This window comes from Chrysemys picta, chromosome 5, assembly GCF_011386835.1.
Source record: "Chrysemys picta bellii isolate R12L10 chromosome 5, ASM1138683v2, whole genome shotgun sequence".
Taxonomy (NCBI): domain Eukaryota; kingdom Metazoa; phylum Chordata; order Testudines; family Emydidae; genus Chrysemys; species Chrysemys picta.
Window position 1 is genome coordinate 41,412,899 of NC_088795.1, and position 21,071 is coordinate 41,433,969.

Sequence of the window (21,071 nt, forward strand, 5' to 3'; positions counted from 1 at the left end):
CAGTCCGGCTTGGAAGTTTCAGCACCCGCCCTATAAGACGACACCCGGCGTATAAGACGACCCCCGACTTTTGAGAAGATTTTCCTGGGTTACAAGGTAGTCTTATACGCCAGAAAATACAGTATATTACATCTATGCAGTTAACTTTATCAACCAAATCTGAAATATCAAAAAATGAAATGAGGTTTGTTTGATAAGTCCCATTTTCCATATAAACATATTGACTGTTGTTAATTATAGTCTCATTCTTTAGCTCTTTATTAATTGAATCTTGTATCAGTTTTCCATTATTTTGCTCAGGATTAATGCTGGGCTAACTAATTCATACTTAAATTACCCAGGTCACCTTGCCTGGCTTTTCTGAATATTAGCATACATTAGCACTCTTCCAATCTTCTGGAATTTCCCGGGTATACCCAGATTGATTAAAAATTAACATCAGGAAGCCAGACATCTCAGCCACCTCTTTTAGGACTCTTGGGTACAAGTCATATGGGCCTCCTAATTTTAAAATGTCTAGCCTAGTAAATGCTAACATATTCCTGAGGCCTGGTCTACACTAGGAGGTTATGTCGAATTTAGCAGCGTTAAATCGAATTAACCCTGCACCCGTCCACACAACGAACCTATTTAGTTCGACATAGAGGTCTCTTAAATTCGATTTCTGTACTCCTCCCCAACGAGGGGAGTAGCGCTAAATTCGACATGGCCATGTCGAATTAGGGTAGGTGTGGATGGAAATCGACGCTAATAGCTCCAGGAGCTATCCCACAGTGCACCACTCTGTTGACGCTCTGGACAGCAGTCCGAGCTCGGATGCTTTGACCAGCCACACAGGAAAAGCCCCGGGAAAATTTGAATTCCTTTTCCTGTCTGGGCAGTTTGAATCTCATTTCCTGTTTGGACATCGTGGCGAGCTCAGCAGCACTGGCAACGATGCAGAGTTCTCCAGCAGAGGTGACCATGCAATCTCAGAATAGAAAGAGGGCCCCAGCATGGACCGATCGGGAAGTCTTGGATCTGATCACTGTGTGGGCGATGAGACCGTGCTTTCAGAGCTGCGATCGAAAAGACGGAATGCAAAAATCTACAAGAAGATCTCAAAAGCCATGACAGAGAGAGGATACAGCCGGGATGCAATTCAGTGCCGTGTGAAAATCAAGGAGCTGAGACAAGCGTACCAGAAGACCAAAGAGTCAAACGGACGCTCCGGATCCCAGCCCCAGACAAGCCATTTCTACGAGGCACTGCATTCCATTCGAGGTGCAGCTGCCACCACTACCCCACCACTGACCGTGGACTCTGAGGATGGGATATTGTCGACAGCCGCTTCCTCGGAGATGTTAGCGGATGGGGAAGATGAGGAAGGTGAGGAGGAGGACGAGGCAGTCGACAGTGCTTACAACGCTGATTTCCCAGACAGCCAGAATCTCTTCATCACCCTCATAGAGATCCCCTACCAATCGTCCCCAGGCGTTAACCCTGACCCTGAACCAGGGGAAGGATCAGTCGATAAGTGTTTTAAACATGTAAACGTTTATTTTAAACAGAACAGGAATATTATCAATGGGTTTTTCATGATTTGTTTGCCCTAGGCTCTTATCGTTTTAGTCCTTGGCAGTGCAACTACTGCAAAAGAATCTAGCAATGTCCAGTTTATCATGATTATTTTGCCCTAGGCGCTCTACTTTTTAGTCCTTGCCAGTGCAGCTACTGGAAAAGAAGGTCTATATGTCCGGGGATAGAGCAGAAATCCTCATGGGACATCTCCACGAAGCTCTCCTGGAGATAATTGGAAAGCCTTTGCATGAGGTTCCTGGGGAGAGCGGCCTTATTGTGTCCTCCATAGAGGAAACTTTTCCTCGCCAGGTTATCATCAAGTACTCTGGGATCATTGCCTTGCAGAGCATGGAGGCATACGGCCCTGGTTTTTGCTGGCTTTCACGCAGCATGCGTTCTTTCTCGGTCTCCGAAATTCTCAGCAGAGTGATGTCGCTCATGGTGACCTGCTTAGAATTAGGGGAATGTTACTATTGGGACTGCTTGCCTGTTCCTTTACAGAACTCTCACCGGCGGTTTACAGCCACACAGTGGAGGCGGGAGAGGGGCAGCATACAGGGATCTTTCCCGGGGACAGCCGCGAGGGGGTGGGAAAGGGGCAGAGTTCATGCTTGCCGGATTGCCGGCAGCAGGAACTGTCCAATGATAGGAGCATTGCTTTGAACGTGAAAGGAGGGCAGAGCTATAATTTAAGTTTTAAGCAGCCAAAAGTCTATGGCTTACCATGTCAGCATGCTACCCGAATTCCGCTGTCCTGCCCCGGTTGTCTGATCTCTACTGCAAGACCCCAGGCACTGAATGCGAAGGCCGAAAATTCGACCTTGTCCTGAGTGCGCATGTGATAGGTGCTGTGCATGGTCTTGTTCACAGAGAAAGACTATGTTAATTGTTCACAAAAAGTTATCTTTGTGAGGAATTCACTCCCTTTTTCCCATCCCACAGCTGCGAATGTCTCCCGACCTACCATGCCATCCCCCTCGCAGAGGCTGGCGCAGATTAGGCAGAGAAAGAAAAGGACACGGGACGACATGTTCTCAGAACTTATGGGCTGCTCCCGAGCCGAGTCGGCACAGCAGACCCAGTGGAGGGAGAACATGTCTCAATACCAGCGAGCACACAGCGAACGGGAGGAGAGGTGGTGGCAGGAAGACCAGCAGGTGACTCAAACGCTGCTTGGACTAATGAGGGAGCAAACGGACACGCTCCGGCGCCTTGTGGATGTTCTGCAGGACCGGAGGCAGGAGGACAAAGCCCCGCTGCAGTGTCTCTCTAACTGCCATCCCCCGCCACAAAGTCCCATACCCCCCTCACCCAAAGTTCCAAGAAGGAGGGGCGGCAGGGGCCGTGAAAACTGTCACTCCACCCCTGCAGACTGCTCAAGTACCAGAAGGCTCTCATTCCCAAAAATTTGACAAGACCTTTCCTTCCCGCTTCACCCAAGCCCCCATCCCAGTTTCATCACCTAACTGTGTAGTTGTTAATAAAAGATACATTTATGTTAATTACTGTATCCATCATGTTCTTTTAGGGGAGACTGTGTTTGAAGGGGGAGAAGGGGGTTGGTAATTGGAGAGGACAGTCACCTTTACCAGGATACAGACACGGGGACAGGTTCAGCAGAAGGTCACACACACACATTGCAGTCACTAGGCACCCTGGTCAGTCTGGGAGGTGTTTTTCATGTTCTGTGTGGGGGTGCATGTGACTTTGTGGCGGGGGAGGGCGGATAGAGATCTTATGCAGCGGTCCTTGTCCTGGATCACAGAGCCACGCAGCAGGGGATCTGTAACCGTCCTCCCCCGCCACAAAGTCACATAGCCCCGAAAAGGAGGGGTGACAGGCTCCGTTGAAACAACCAGTCCACCACTGCGGACCACTCTATTAGCAGAAGCCTGTCATTCCTCGAGTTTAGAAGCGTTCTTTCCATCAGTACGCCCGCTACCCACCACAGTCTGCGTCCCACTTTCAACACTTTACTACGAAATGCGTAATAAAGAAAACGGTGTTCATTAACAAAATTCCATGTCTTTTATTTTTAAACGTGTGTTGGAAGGGGGGGACGGGGTGAATGGAGTATGTAGCTGGAGAGGATAGTCAACAGTAAGTGGGTAAAGAAACGGGGGCAGGTTCAGCTTCTCTTTAAACAAACTTAATAGTCACAGGTTACCCTGCTCACTGAGGAACCTAGCTTTCAAAGCCTCCCGGATGCACAACGCGCCCCGCTGGGCTCTTCTAATCGCACGGCTGGCTGGCTGGGCGTAATCAGCAGCCAGGCTATTCGCCTCAACCTCCCACCCTGCCATAAAGGTCTCCCCCTTGCTCTCACTCAGATTGTGGAGCACACAGCAAGCTGCAATACCAATGGGGATATTGGTTTCGCTGAGATCAGAGCGATTCAGTAAGCTTCTCCATCTCCCCTTGAGACGTCCAAAAGCACACTCCACCACCATTCTGCACTTGCTCAGCCGGTAGTTGAAGAGTTCTTTTGCACTATCCAGGGTGCCTGTATAAGGCTTCATGAGCCAGGGCATTAGCGGGTAGGCTGGGTCCCCAAGGATCACTATAGGCATCTCCAGATCCCCAACAGTTATTTTGTGGTCCGGGAAGTAAATACCTTCCTGCAGCCATCTAAACAGACCAGAGTTCCTGAAAACACGAGCGTCATGAACCTTGCCCGGCCATCCTACGTTGATGTTGGTAAAACGTCCCCTATGGTCCACCAGTGCTTGCAGCACCATTGAAAAGTAGCCCTTTCGGTTAATGTACTGGCTGGCCTGGTGGTCCGCTCCCAGGATAGGGATGTGAGTTCCATCTATAGCCCCACCGCAGTTTGGGAATCCCATCGCAGCGAAGCCATCTATGATGACCTGGATGTTTCCAAGGGTCACTACCTTTGACAGCAGTAGCTCAATGATTGCGTTGGCTACTTGCATCACAGCAACCCCCACAGTAGATTTCCCGACGCCAAAATGATTCGCGACTGACCGGTAGCTGTCTGGCGTTGCAAGCTTCCAGAGGGCTCTGGCCACTCGCTTCTGGACAGTCAGGGCTGCTCGCATCCAGGTGTCCTTGCGCTTCAGGGCAGGGGACAGCAACTCACAAAGTTCCAGGAAAGTTCCCTTCCGCATATGAAAGTTTCGCAGCAACTGTGATTCATCCCAGACCTGCAGCACTATGCGGTCCCACCAGTCCGTGCTTGTTTCCCGGGCCCAGAATCGCCATTCCACAGCATCAACAGGACCCATTGTGACCATGATGTTCACTGCGCGGGGTCCCGTGCTTTGCGAGAGATCTGTGCCACTCTCAGACTTCATGTCCTCACCGCGCTGCCGTAGCCTCCTCTCCCGATTTCTCAGTATCTGCCTCTGGAAAAGGTGGATGATAAGCTGCGAGGTGTTGACAACAGCCATAACTGCAGCGATGGTCGCAGCAGGCTCCATGCTCGCAGTGTTGTGGTGTCCGCACTGTCACTCACCAGAAAAGTGTGTGAACTGATTGCCCGCCGGCGCTTTCAGGGAGGGAGGGAGGGAGTGACGGTTGGATGACGACAGTTACCCAAAACCACCCTCGACACATTTTTTTCCCCAGCAGGCACTGGGGGCTCGACCCAGAATTCCAATGGGCAGCGGGGACTGCGGGATAGCTACCCACAGTGCACCGCTTCCAATGTCGACACTTGCCCCGTTAGTGTGGACTCACAAAGTCGAATTACTGTCCTTAGTGTGGATGCACACGTTCGACTTTGTAATATCGATTCCACATATTCGATTTAAGTACAATCGAAATACTCTCGTAGTGTAGACATACCCTGAGTTACTAATGGATACAAGAGTAGTTCATCATCCACATGAGAGAGGAGTACATCATCTTCCTTCTTTCCAAATACAGAACTGACATATTATTGAACAATTCTGCCTTTTGTCCATCATTTTTAACAATTTTGCCATCTCCTTCTAGTAATGGCCATTTACCATTGTTAGGATTTCTTTTATTCCTGATATACTTAGTTATATCCACAGCCTTTGGAAGAAGTGGGAAGGTTACATTAATTTTACTCAAATCAAAACATTACAGAAATAGGACCTGCAACTAAATGAAAATGTATCAAGAATACCATTTGAAGCGGAATGAAAGATGGTTCTTGCTTTGGTTTGTGAATAAAAAGTTGTCTGTTAGGCAACAGATCAGCAATCCTGTTAATAATGTTATATTCAATCATTTCTTACCAGTGTGAACATTTTCCTTGTGCTTTTTCAGAGCATCCTTACTCTTGAACCTCTTCCCGCAGCTATCAGCCTTGCATATGAATCTAGCATCCCCTCTGCATGCCTCTTTGTGCTGCTCATAACTATATTGGATAACCAGCAAAGGAAAAATAATACATGAAGACATAGCTAGAGAACACAGACTCACAGCAAGCACTCTGAGCTTAACACATGCCACACAGCAGAGTTCCAAGGCCACCTCATGCATTACTTACAGCTGGTAGGAATGAAAGTATTTCACTTCTTTCACTGTTAGGATTCACATAAACTAATAAGCTTGAAAGCAAACATGCAAAGGGAGGCCAGCAATGATATGACAGCAGTCCAGTAACTCAGACACAAAACCTCGACTCTGAGCTGAAGGACGTATTGCAAACAGAACACTGAAAACTTCTCCAAGCGTCTCCTGGATTGACATTCTCTGTGCACTGAAGGACGCTAGGGGAAAAGATAAAACAAAATATAAGGCAAATATTCTCTAAACAACGTTTTGACTGTAACAGTTAGAGAAGATAGGCCCAATCTTACACACGAGTAACTTTACAAACTTTGAGTTCAGTGGGACTTCTCACATGCATAAATATGAGAGACAAGGTGGATGAGGTAATATCTTTTACTGCACCAACCTCTGTTAGTGAGAGACACAAGCTTTCAAGCTTACATGGAGCTCTTACTCAGATCTGAGAAACATACTCAGTGTCACAGCTAAATACAAGGTGAGCAGATTGTTTAGCATAAGTAGTTAATTCATATTTCAAGGGACCGTTCAAGGTGAAGTGGCCCATTTTCACCCCTCCAATCAAAGGAGGGAAAGAAAGGTGTTGTGAAAGCAGCTTGGGAGTGTGAGAGTATAGGGGCTGTTATTACGTTAACTGTTGTAGACTGTTGTAATGAGCCATAAATCTAGTGCCTCTATTCAGTCCATTACTTTTAGTGATTAGCGAAGTTATGAATTTAAGTTTTGAGGCTAATCTTTGGAGGTTCTACTTCATATTTAGCTATGACATTCTGATTACCTTTCCCAGACCTTAAGAAGAGTTCTGTGTAAACTTGAAAGCTTGTCTTTCTCATCAACAGAAGTTGGTCCAATAAAAGATATTACCCATCCATCTTGCCTCTCTAATATCCTGGGACTGACATGGCTAAAGTTTGGGGCCATGGTATAAAATGGAAAGCTATTCTCAATTACCAATGCACTTGTCTTTTTCTCCCCAAGTGCTGTTTATGTAGATATATAAATAAATAAATAAAAATCTGATTCCACAATTGTCAGCTGAATCAATGGGAAGAAATGGGAAGAGCTAGAAGTATGGTTGAGAGCTTGTTTCATACAGAAAAAATGTTCAATCAGGTTCAATCATCACTGGGATTCACAGTCTGTTACCAACCCATTTTTAAGTTCTCAGCCATTTTCGGCTTTTTTTACCCTTTGCAAATTACACCAAGACGACAGCAAAGGCTTTCACCTAGTTTTTAATAAATTTAACTAGTCACCTAGCACAAATCAAATGCCAAATTATAGATTAGAAGGACGAAAGTTTATTTTTGCTTGAAAACATTTTGTTCCCTCTACAAAATACTACTCCAGAAAAATCACATTATTCAGAAAAGCACACAGAGCATTTGCTTATAAGTAAGAGATAATCATTTAAGAGATTAATATGATGTTATCTACATGAAAACAACAGATTGCTTCATTAAAGAAACTGTTTAATGCGGCTATGTAATATTATTTTACTCTTTTTCCAATATGAAACAGTTAGATTAAATGGGGTACCCTCTAACTAAATCTACAGTAAAAAAAAAGGTGCATCCATTTAATCCACAATTTGATTTACTTACATGCATTGTGTATTAGAAGAAAAACACAGGATAATAATCAATTAGATTAGGAAAGTTTTCATGTAAAGTATGTTGTACATGACTTTAAAGGCTAAATATACACAATAATGGACAGAACTGAAAGTGATTTGCTTTTAAATCTTGCCTCTTTTTCATGTTTCAATTTATATTTTGTTCTGCCCACAAAGGTTCAATTAAATCAACATGAAGTGGTTTTTATTCCTCTTTCTTTGTCCTTTTACATCTTCATCTCCCTACTTCAAAGTTTTATTCTAATTCCACAATGGCACCCGTTGGAGATAGCTGAGATGCCATCTGTTTCCATGAGGCTCCTTGGTAAAATAGTCCACTGATGTAGACCAAAGTTCCAGCATTGCACAACAGCTCTGCTATGCAATACAATACATGAATTACACAGCCTTTTCCCCACAGACCAGCCTTCCTAAAGACACCAATTATTTAAACATTAATGGCACTAGTGATTCAAACTAAAGGTCTGTACGAAGTACAGCAAGTCAACATATTCAAAAATTAATGTACTGGGCAAAGTATGAAAGGCTAATTAAATTACTAAAGGCAATGAAATTTAATGCAGCCCTAGCCTCTTAAATCACAACACCATTGGAAAAGAGGCATGAAAGCTGCAGGCAACAGAAACTGTAGTTAATTATGTGACTAAGCTTACTGATTGGTTTAAAGGGTTATTTATAGAAAGCACTCTTGTGTGTACGCACTGTCTTTGTAAGGCTTGTTTAACTGGGAATTTCTTTCCACAGTTCCTGCACTTAAATTCCTTTTCCTCACTAGGTTTTTGGTGCAGCGTCTGAAGGTGTTCAGCTAGGATCTCCTGGCTGGCAAAACTGGATTCACAATTTGGACATGTGTGGTCCTCTTTGCAGCTGAGAGAATCTACAGAGTTTGGGGGGGAGCAAAAAAAATACATTAGTAGAGGTACAGTTTCTAGGCAATTATATTTCTGATTACTTTAAAAGTGAGGTCCTACTCTGAAAAGGGACTATGTAAAATGGCCTCATGGGATTCATCAAGCTCAGTGGGTCCATTGTTTCTCAAAGGATTATCCATACCAAATCCCAGGACAAGTAGGGTAAATTTTGCTAAATGCCAACACTGCAAACAAACTGGATTCCTTCCTTTTGGTGCATCATATCAATCAGTGGTCTGCAGGCCAAGTTCGGCCTTCAATTACGCCTAGGCAACCTCATTCCCTTCAGTGTGGCTGTGCAGATTACTGAAATTTGCTGATGCTCCACAATAAAGAACAGAAACCAGCACACTGTCCCTCTGCTGTGTTGCCTTTACTAACAGGAGTAAAAAGTAATATAAAGGTCGAGCACCAATTCATCAATGCTCTACACACTTTTGGCATTTGCAGCAACGTATCATTCTGCTCTAGTAACTTTACAACCATTTCGCACTCTCTTTCAATGGAGGTAAATGACTCCACAGGCGCAAGGGAGCAGAGGACAGGGCCCTCAGTTTTGCCACACAAATGAGTAAAATATGCGTATAGAGATCTTCAGTTTCTCACCCGTCAGAAGTTTTTGTTTTCTTGTTTTGATATAGTTTTTAACACACAAAAGCTACTTTAGTTCTCACGCATGTCTCATCTGTACCTTTCTCACCAGCTTGTTGTAGTTCTTTATTGCTGTTGTTACTATTATTATTGTTATTATTATTGTCTTCATCTTCTTGGTTAAGGATCACTTCCTCCTCCTCCTCCTCTGCTTCTTCCATATCACTATCAAGGTAGCCAATCAGCAGCTCTGTATCTGTTTCAATATCTTCAACAGCGAGATAGAAAATGTTTTCACCTTCCTATTGCAAAGAATAAATACAAGCAAGGAATCACCATGACAGAAAATAAAACTCTAGAGTCAGGTCCTGGATCCTACTGGCACAAAGCCAGATTAAATAGCTACTGAAGGATTCAGGTGACAGAGTCAATTCTCCAAGTGGCACCAGTTGGCAAAGCCCTTCTCAGCTTTCTCTCCTGGTGTAGGGTGTGTGGATAGAGGGTCCTATCACTTGGGTGAGGCTTGGATGCTGGAATATCCTCGGAGAATGATCTATAACCTCTGCTAAGGGATAGGTTTAAGATAAGGGTGTGTAAAGGTGATGTACCTCTGCCCTCCTCTACCATCATTCTCAGCACACCAAGAACTTTAGGGCTGGAAAGTGAAGCACTCAAAAATTAGGAAGTGCTAGAAGGAAAATAGCCTGTGCAACCCAAGCTATGCCCCTTGTGTGTGTCTATATGCATTATAATATAGCCTTCACTTACATGGTTACATAGCACTTTTTTCCACAGGACCCCAGCCTTCTTATTGAATAGGCTTTCTACTCTGATCATAAGCTTAAATTATAGAATTACAACAGACACACTCATAATACACCCTTTCACACACTAATCTTAAAGTCAAATCCTCAGCTGGTGTAAATTATTGTTGCTATGCTGATTCATACTAACTGAAGTTCTAGGCCAAATACTGTACCTGGTTTAAAAAAAAAAAAATGCCCCAAAATCATCTCCAGAAGCATCTGGAATGAACAGTAAGCTGCCAAATAGATACATGAGCTAACTACTCTGTGTCTCACAATGTTTACTTAACCAAAGCTTTTATATATATATATATATATATATATATATATATATATATATATATATAAAGCCATTTAACAAAAGCAGCTGTCTCCTCATAAGCTGATCTACTAGGCTGCCTTTTCTGCTGTACATAAGCCAAGTGCTTTGGGTGCTACCCAAGGCAACTAAAGGAGAATCATGTTTACCTAATGAAGACTTCCAAGTGCTGTCATAAATCTTAATTCTTATCTGATTAACATCCAGTAAAGTTAATAGAACCTTCTTTACAGTATATCTAGATTGTAGCAAGCTTCATAACACAAGCACAAGATAATGATTTTTAATTTAAACTGTCAACAGGAATATAGTATTTCTAATACTTCAGAAGGTCTGTAATATATTAAAAAAGTAATTTTCATACAACAGTGAAAACTATTTAATTCAATAAACTAGATGGAAGCAGCAGTCTTCAAGGACCATTTTTTGTATCAGTGAGGGCATTTGAAAAGAAATCTAATTACACATTTTGTTTTCAAGATCTGTATTTCAAAGTGCAATCTAGATAGCTATCCATTTACCATCCTAACTCTTGCCTACATCTAAGCGGTACTGGTTTTTATATAACACTGTCATGTGCTTCAGAGAACTTTAATTTACTACAATGTAAGTTAAAAAAAATTATCTTCTGTAACTTTGATTTGAAGTAATGTAAAAAGGGCTCTCTCCACTCATTGTCAGCAAAGACAGGATGCAAACACTGGCAGGTGCTATCTTTATATCATTGTCCAGCACAGCCCAACTCATTCTAAAAGAAAGGCAATGTTATACATGTAGGTGAAATGTACCTGCTGTTTCTTATAGGGGAAAGTATACCACTGGAAAACAAAAAACAAAACAAAACAAAGAAACACCCACAAAGTAAAATATACGATTTGCTCACACACAAGCATTTAATACACTCATATGAGGATCTGGTATTATGCCTTTAAAGATTGTATTCCCAATGAAGTTGTACTAAACATACAAATACCGTGGACTACAAGACATATTTTAAACTTCACCACTCAATTGCAGTAACTTCCTCCATCCTTTGCCTGTTGACTGTTTAGATTAAAATTCTTCAGGGCAGGGGCTCTGGAGCAGATTTTTTAAGATTTTAAGCATCTAGTGATGCAAATAGGTGGCAAATGGGAAACTCAAAAGCACCCAGATGCCTAACTCCCATTGAAATCAACCATTAGGCAGCTAGGTGGTTTTGAAAATCCTACTAGACATCTGCATCTTTAGTCTCCTAAATACCTTTGAAATTTTGGCCTTTTGTCTTCTTATCGATCTCTACAACAACTAGCACTCTATGTGCTAGACAAATAATAATTAGTACAAGTAACAATACATATTATGGGGACTTATTCTGCAACTGCTCCACATACAGAATTTCCAAGGAAGTCAAGGGTATAGTAGGAAGAGAGCCTGAAACAAGTCGTTGTAGCAAAGGGCTGCCCTGGTATGAGGCAGGACCTGCTCAGAGAATCTGGCAAGAACAGGGCTGATATTGCAGAAATACACATTCCTAAAAAGTGCAAGTCACAAAGTACTCACGCAAACACATCCCAATATCAAGTGGAACCAGAACATCCGGATACCAAGGATGGTACAAACACATTCCCCAAGGATAACAGGAACACACTGACCCCTCCTAACAGATAAGGTCAGGATGACAATATGTAATAAAAATGTTTTAAACAAACCAACATGTACAACAAGATAATGAGTAATAATTAGCCACGTAAGGAGGCAGTAACTATATCAGAGGGGCAGTAATAATTTGTTTGTATTGGGGTATAAAAATATATCTCAAAAAAAGTATCTTTGTCTGGCCTAGAAAAAAAAAAAAAAATTCCCGCCATGGACTAAGCTGGTCCATTGTTATGGGCATACATGTATTAGTGGTCTGGTAAAGTCTGCGGGATACTAGTACCATGCTTCATCAACAATAAACATGGCTGGGTGCCTTCGTCCTTTAACGAATCTTGTGGTCATCGGGTGGTTCGCTCAAGGTCTGCCATGCCAGCTCTCTGTGAAGGGCTGGGGCAGCACACAGGGGAAACATACACACACACAGCCAAACATCTATCAACATCTAAGGACACCGGTGACCCACGATTGTTGATCTGGTAAGTAAGCGAGCTGTCCTCTGTACACTTTAAAAATGGACAGCACTTTTGGAGCTAACACATAGTTTAAGACATTGCTATGTGACTGTCATGACGCATGGCCTCCTCTACCCAAGAGGGGAGCCATGGTACATCTGGGAAGTGTGGTCCAACCAGGAAGCCTGGCCCATAGATAAGATTGTAAGCACAAGGAACCCCAACTCCCAGCACGCACCACAATGGCATTTCTGAACCAAACTAATTCAGTTTTTGGTCCAAATATTTTGGGTTTTCATTTTTTACTCTAAATTTTCTGTGGAAATTAAAACCCATTTTCCAACTTGCTCTATACATCACCCTCTTCTCTCTCAGGTAGATTCTCTCCCATAGCATTCTAACAGGCTGGCTAACCTACACCCACTCCATGTGGAACTCTGTCCACCTCTAGTGATAGCTAGGACACCTGTAGAGGTTGATGAACTTGCTAGAGCCTTGGCTAATTAAGGTCTTTTACTCAGGCAGCAGAGGTTCATGCTTTAAGACCCAGAAGTCCCAGGCTCCATCTACACACCTGATGACCATGCAAAGTGCCATGCTTCATCTTCTCAGATACAATATTTGCCTGTAGATTTCTGGATGGCTGGTTTGAAGTCCCTCTTCTCTACCTAGCTTTGGAATCCCTCTCTTATAATTGCATCCACTCTTTAAAGTCATATCCATGTTCACATCAGGTATACCAGGAATTCCTAACATGGATTTGGTGAGATTATGCTGCTTTTTGCAGTCATATATTTCAAAGTATGTTGACCAACATTCCAATAATAAAGCAAATATTAATGTTCATGCCAGTCTCTATTTCCAGGATTTGCCAGGGGTGATCTGATCTACTTTTTCGTCCTTGAAAGAAGAAAGCATGTAATGTTCTTTTTTTAAAACAAAAACAAAAACAAACCAAAAAAAAAAAAAAAGCCACAGATGAGCCAAAGTCAAGAAGATTAGCTCTGACTTTGGGTCTAAATCCAAACTCCCCTCAAAGTTCAGGGATGTTTGGATTTGCTGTTCCAGTTTGGATTCATCTCTGATTAAAAGATTATTTTATTTAATTTAAGAAAGGCTGACTTACTAAGACATAAAAAGTGCAACACATATACGGAGTTCAAACCTAAAACATTCACTGCCACAGGAAACCATCAAAATCAACAATTTAACAAGCCTTAAAGATCTTCACGAGCTCAATCCTGCAAGATGCCGAGCATCTCCTGGAAGTGCTGAGTGCCCCAGTTCCCATTCAAGTCAATGGACATTACAGGAGCTCAGCACAATGGGGACTGGCACCTCCAGGAGATACCTAGGATCTTGCAGGATTGAGCCTTTTAGGTTGGATCCAGTCCCTACTAAAATCAATGCAAAGACTCCCACCGACATCAGAGGCAGTTATATAAAGCCTTATATGAACAGGAACCACATTTGAAGCTACAGAAGGGAAGATCAGGTCACCTTGATTCTTTGGCTGACAAAATGTGTTACAGTCTATGAAGGACTTGGCTCCGGAGAAGCAAAGACAATACACAAGACACTTGGTCTCTAATCTAGCAAAGAACTTCTACATATGCCTATCTTAAGCACAAGAGAAGTCCCATTTACTTCATTGAGATTGCTCATGTTTTTAGTTACACATATGCTTAAGCGTTCTTGTGCAACAGGGCTTTAATACCAAAGGGTAAATATTACCTTCTCCCCCCACCCCCACTCCCATTTCAAAATTACTCCTATAACTGACCAAGAGTGTCACCATTAAAAAGTCAGCATTTATCATAAAGTACCACCCAGATGGCAACAGTTTTTCCAAAGAGTTGAGAGGAAATTACTGTGGTAACTGTAGTATTGATTGCAAAAAGTTATTTTTTAATTTCTATCTTATAACACTGTACATCAGCAAACAAAACTATTAACAGCAGCTAGACTGACCGACAAATAACCACCTACAGGCTTTTGAAGGCCATAGAGTAATAAAAATTTGGGGCCTGATTCTCATTTATACCAAAGCCCCCTTTGCATCACACTGTCAGTAAAAAGAGGTCTTAAAGTCGACATAAATTAAATTGACACTCACCTTAAGACTTCTCTAATAGCCACAGTGCTGCTAAGCGGCTTTACTGTTTCTCAGACTCATACTCATCAAGTTTAACCCAAACTCCTATTGATATCAAACTACATTGATAATGCAGCTATCGTTTGAAAAGCCTGTCAGAGAAAAATAGCTACTTCACTCTTCCAAAGCTGCCCATTTTGTTTGCTCGTTTTTGTAAGTAAAAATATCTGAAAAAGCACTAAACATGCTGTGTACTCAACAACTTGATAAATGTGTATGACCTTGGAATTAAATAATTCAGTCTTTTTCCTAAAAAAATAATAATAATAATAAAGAAAGCATCAAGCAGCCATTTTAATTCTGTCCTCTGAGCATCCAGGGTGTTAACACTGTGTTCATTTTACTACTTACATTGCATAACAAGTTAATCTTGCCTTTGTAGTTATTAAGACACTAGTAGATTTCAGACTTTCACAAAACTGTCCTGTAATATGTAAATTTATTAAGCAGCTTATCAGTTTGTCCTTGCTTTCCTTGCATTCTTCCCCCCCCCACACCTCCCCCCCCCCCCCCCCGGCTTCACTCTCGCCTGTTAGGCTGAGATAGTCCAGTCACACTATATTTATTACAGTGTTGACTGATTCTCAAATACTAATCTTCCAGTATTACATTTGTTAAGTATGACTTTAAACCACTCTACTGCTTCACAGTAAATACCTCCTTTCACATTAACCTTTGCCATTTCATTATTCTAACTCATAGTTTGCTGAGTTAGTCCAGACCACCACAATGTCTGGTTGTTAATGAACAAAGCATCTGAATTTAAAGCTCTGGTTGGCTATGATTCTATTTATAAAATAGTTTTGACATTAACAACCAAGTGGCTTTTGCTGCACAGTAGTCTACAGCAGAGATCATTTCACAAAATGACAATTGGCTAACCGATAAATGTATGTGCACAGCATTAAGAATATTGAAAATACAATACTCTGCCAGACCAATTTGTTTTTAAAGAGCTCCTATAAGATATTTAATAGCAGCCCTTTGCTTTTGATCATGACAAATACAATGGACTGTTTGGATTTCACAGGTCACATGTGTGTCTCTGTTGCAATGCATGGCCTAGATTCCAGTTCACACCATCAGGTGTCACTGTTGATGACACTGATGAAGATGCCCAGATCAATGCAATCCATGAGTAATGACTCTATAGATCAGGGGTCGGCAACCTTTCAGAAGTGGTCTGCCGAGTCTTCATTTATTCTAATTTAAGGTTTCACGTGCCAGTAATACATGTTAACGTTTTTAGAAGGTCTCTTTCTATAAGTCTATAATATATAACTAAACTACTGTTGTATGTAAAGTAAATAAGGTTTTTAAAATGTTTAAGACGCTTCATTTAAAATTAAATTAAAATGCAGAGCCCCCCGGACCGGTGGCCAGGACCCGGGCAGTGAGAGTGCCACTGAAAATCAGCTTGCGTGCCACCTTCGGCATGCGTGCCATAGGTTGCCTACCCCTGCTATAGATGTATACTATCAGAGGATAAAAGTTGTAACTCAATTGTCAATTGAGATTTTTCTGTGTTGAATTTTTCCTCTTTGGGTTCAGGGTAATGGAGCAGACCACACTTCCTCTATCACAAGCTCCTTTAATGGAATAAGTGAGAAAATTCAATTCAGATTTGTAGAGTACACAGAAATTAAAATTGGTATATCCAGAAGTACACCCCAACCTTTTAGTCTGTTCCTTGTGCTCACATGCCAGTATTAGTTATTAAACAACTATTTAGAAATATTTTCTGGTTGTTGGACTCAAAGGAGTATCTAAGCATCCTATTTTATTACAGAATCCTAAACTCCAGCAATACCAGAAACAGCTTTTACCTGAGCTATCAAATCAGGTACATAGCACAACCAGCTTACTTCAAAAAATGCATCTTCAGGACGGTAAATTCCCTTTATATGCACAAAAGGAAGCACGTTGTTCAAATCTTAAAACCTAGATATCAGTGCTCTTAAGCGTGATCCTTCAACAGAATCATCTCAGGGTGAGTTGTTCTTCTGTACGTATTCCAGTCTACTCAGCGATGTGGTTCATCTTATTTGTGTGTGTGGCACATATACACACTTCATCCCCTTTTAAATCCAAGACCATGACCTGCTCTACAAACACTGAATTGACTATCAGGCTCATTCTGTCACACTTATGTTGAGTAAGGCCTTATATGATACTACTCTGCAATAATTATGGTGACAGAATCTGGTTCTGTGGTTTTTCCACAGTCTAATCAAGAAGTTCCACTTATATTCTATAAAAATTGAAAAGACAAGCTTTGCCAGTGAAGGGAGCTGCAATTTAGCATCTGTTTGGGTTTCTGGTAATTCATGTGGGAAATTTGTAATGGACTTCAAAAAAAGCTACTGTAAAGTACCCTTTGCAATCACTGTTAGGATAAGCTTATAGCAGTCATGATACCAAGAGAGCATTCTGTCCTAAGACATCTTTGTTCTCTAATTACCAGTATTCTTATATTTTATAGCTCATCGTAAGTACCAGCAACAAATATTTATTCCTAACTATATGGTTTGAAGTGATGAAAATCATTAGAGCATTTACCCACAGCACAATCTGAAAACTGAACAATGGGTTAGAAAGACAAAATTAAAATCCAGTAGTAGCTTTATAATCCCAACAAACTCCATAAGAACGCCTCCTTTTCATACAATAAAAATGTCTTGAGAGGTTAACGTTATAAGAATTTCTACGTTTCATGAGGGTAATTACAATGTGCCAGTTAGAACAAGAGGTCTGGAACCCCATCTGAATTTAAATATTCCATTTTCTCTTGTTAATTAGAAAATTAGCCCTGTACTCTATGTAATTATGATGACATATTCCACGTTATTCAATTAAACTATTACGATTAGGATTCTCTTGTGTTTGATATAGATAATCTGTATTATCAATGATTTTAATGTTTTAATTGTTTTACTGCTTTTTCAGCAATGTAACTTCAGTAATAAGTTTCAGTAATAGGAGCAGCAGCAGCTAAGTAACTGGAGTTAATGATATCAAAGTTGAATTCATTTTGCTGATATAAATTAAGAAATGTCCTATTTGCAATGATTGCAAAACATGGTCTAACAGAGTATCATTGCAGTATCTTTATGAAGGCTGCCACAGTTCATGGCAACCACACCTGTATTTCCCCTGAGTGGTTCAGCAAGGGCACCCACTCTCAGGTTTCCAATTCCCTGACCATTGCCTTTCTGACTGGAGACCCACATCTCCCCCTCTTCTGACAGGGGTGCTTCCAGGCTGCACAGTTCCCTGCCCTCACTGTGTATTTCCCAGCACAAATAGATTGCCCCAGACACCTGCTTGCTTTCTCTTTAGAGATGGATAACAATTATAGTTGCTACAAGTACCACACAGACTTCCTATGCAAGCCTACTTTATTCTTAAGCTTAAAAGCATTACAGAAAAAACATTAAAAAACAAACAAACTTCCACACATACTAACAAGCTTACCAGAATTAACCTTAACCCTAATATGAATTCTGGCAGGCTCAGTCCAACTGTACCCTAAGATCAGGGCCTCTGTGGACTGGGGCCCTGTCCATTTACTGCATCAGGAAGAAAGCCCTTAGCCAGTTTAAAAACCTGGCTACTCAACCAAAAACCTTCTTTGTCAGTGGGTCCCTGGAGAATCCAGTTTGAACAAGTAGATGTATACCTTTCCCCAGGGTGGCTTCTATGGAGATGTAACAACATGAGTGAATTTGCCTAATGACCCCCTGCTGTTTTCCTATTTACCCTCACCATGGAAATACATACAATTGTACAATAAAATACATAATTACATTTTTAGTACAATGAACTCCAAAGACTAATTCAATAAGGTTTAACTTAATTCAATAAAGTCCATTCAGGATATTGCAGGAAATTGTCAGTCTGTCACAAAGGCTATACAGGGAGATATTGTATTTAGCTTTAATAATAAATAAGGGTTCCATTACTAGAGCCATTCCACAAACAGAACTCCCATTGATCCGGTGCCTGGAGTAACTACAGAAATTGGCCCAAAATTTGCATAACAGTAAAAACATCAGACTACCAAAACATTTCCATATTAAAAGGAGTATGGGTTGGTTTTCGTGAATTACACCAAATGTCAGAGCTTTGGCATCCTATATATTAAAGAAGGCTCCAAAGCTGCAAAGACGTATGCATTGAACTTTATGCACTGAGAGTAGTCTCTCCGACTACTCACACTGTGTAAAGTTAAGCACATATATGAAGTGCAGTACTGGGGCCTTAGGGTACAACAAATCAGTAAAACATCTGGAAATTTTAGTATACCATTACAGATGATGCCCAAAGACTTATAACACAACTTGGAAATAGGAGCACCCAATTTACCTTTCATTATTTCCTATACCTCTATCATGTCCACTCTGTCTCCTCACTAACTTAAACACTCCCAATCTTTACAATATCTCCTAATATGGGAGTCTTTCCATGCCTCTAACCATTCTTGCACCCATCTTTCAGCTCCTTCTATTTCTCCCTGGTTTTGGCACAGAGAGACCAAAACGAAACCCAATATTCAAGGCGAGGCTATACAGTTTGCAAACTGTATAATATTTTCAGTATTATTTTCTATTTAGTTATTTATACAACCCAACACTTTCTTAGGGTGTTTTGTTTGTGCAGTTGGTTTAAACATTGTTGCATATTGCAGCCAGCTCAACTAAAATCTCTGCTCAGGGATGCCCCTCTTTTTCTCCTGAGTGGCTCGAGTTAATTTAGAATCCAGCAAAGGCCACATTTGTTTTCAAACTGCGGAACGTCCCCCCTAGGGGAGCACAACAAGGTTATCAAGGGGGCGCAAGGAGGGGCACGGGGCTGGCTAGGTATCTGAGTCGGGGCAGGCAACAGGTGGAGAGTGGGCAGGCAGTCTCAATAATTCGGGGGAGGGCAGGGACAAGCAGCCCCACCCTCCCCCACCCAGCCTTGCCTTATCCCAGTAGCAATCTGCTGCTCTCCCCCTCCTTCCTTCCCTGATCACTGGGGATTCCCAGCATTCTGACCCCACTGCTGTCCAGCCCTGGCCTGGACACTCAGCTGGTTGCAGCCCCATATATTTTAAATCCTCTGGAGCTTGCGGCACCAAGAGTCGCTGGGCAATGGGGAGGGAGGGCAAGATCCACAGTCCACTCCGTGCCGCACTGCCCTGGGCTCCTCTGGGGATGGATCCAGCTGGGTCCTGCTGATACCCCAGGAGTGAGCCATCTACTCCGACTCTCCGTTCCCATTATGTTGCCCATTCACCTACCTGATTTTAATAACAGTAGCTAATTTTAATGAGATTACATAGTTTCGTACGCACCTCAGGCACTTTATTCCTAAATTATTTCAGAACTCTTGTATTAAACCAGTTATACCTTGTGACTTTTTATTCAGTTCTGCAACATACAGCATTCAGGTAGACTGCTAGGCCCATACAGAGCCCCACTCTAGCCAATTGAATCCATGTGGGCACAGTACACAACTTGCACGCTATGCCAGTGGTTCTCAAACTTTAGCAACCTAAGGACCCCCATTTTGATTTTAAATTGTTTCATGGACCTCCAAGTCCCCCACTCAGTCCCAGACCCACCTCCACTCCACCCCTTCCCCCAAGGCCCTGCCCCCACCCCACCTCTTCCCACCCAGCTCCACCCTTGCCCCTCCTCTTCTCCGCCTCTTTCTGCCCCCACCCCCGAGGGCTCCTCCACCTCCCTCCCACGCCTCCTGCATGCCGCTGGTTCCCACTGGAGGCACTGGGAGGGATGGGAGGAGTTGATCAGTGGGGCCAGCAGCCCCGGACATGATTCTGCCCCTTCCCCCAAGCGTGCCGCATCCCCGCTCCTCCCCGTCACTCCTAGCACCTCCTGCACGCCGGGGAACTGTTCCCCGGCATGCAGGAGGTGCTGGGAGGGAGGGGGAAGAAGGGAGGGAGGAAAGGAGTTGATTAGCAGGGCTTGTAGACCCCTGGAATATCCTCGTGGACCCCCAGGGGTCCACAGACCCAGTTTGAGAAACGCTGCGCTACACAATATATTTAAGTTGCACCTCCCTCATTTGACCCCTACATTTTTGGCAATGCCTCATCTTTATTACCTGAAAAGAGTAGGGATATAGCGAACATCTGTGATGAAGAGTGATTAAAAAAAAATCATTTAGCTCTTCTGCAATGACTAATCAATTACTACCTTCCGGTAATCCTGCAAACCCATTAAATCTCTTAAAGCTTCAACTGGAATATTTAAAATATCTTTTGTTTGTTTTTATATCTTTGACTATTTGCTTGAAAATTATTTTTAAATTCTGATTTCTCTGAGCACTCCTAAAGATTTTAGTGGGAGTTTGGTGCGAGGAATACAGGATAAACCCCTAAATAATTAGCTCTGATTCAGCTAGATATATAATCACATGCTTATCTTCAAGCATAGGAGTAGTACCACTGAAGTTAGACAGAAGCTTAGCTACCTAGCTCAAACAGGGCTGTA

General features: G+C 42.3%; 1 protein-coding gene across 12 annotated transcripts in view; it reads right to left on the bottom strand.

The window, feature by feature from the left end:
- Window positions 1-21,071, bottom strand: part of PRDM5 (PR/SET domain 5) — a 138,322-nt gene that overhangs the window by 92,937 nt on the left and 24,314 nt on the right. For 9 of the 12 annotated variants that reach the window (XM_042842383.2, XM_065596302.1, XM_042842382.2 and 6 more), the window contains exons 4-7: window positions 9,302-9,503; window positions 8,402-8,576; window positions 6,171-6,263; window positions 5,787-5,908 (exon numbers count right to left, since the gene is read on the bottom strand). In XM_042842383.2, coding sequence (XP_042698317.1) covers window positions 5,787-5,908; window positions 6,171-6,263; window positions 8,402-8,576; window positions 9,302-9,503 — 592 coding nt within the window. Of the gene's footprint in view, window positions 1-5,786; window positions 5,909-6,170; window positions 6,264-8,401; window positions 8,577-9,301; window positions 9,504-14,535; window positions 15,038-21,071 lie in introns of those variants that run through there. The other 3 variants (XM_042842381.2, XM_008169629.4, XM_065596304.1) reach the window with 2 other exon arrangements.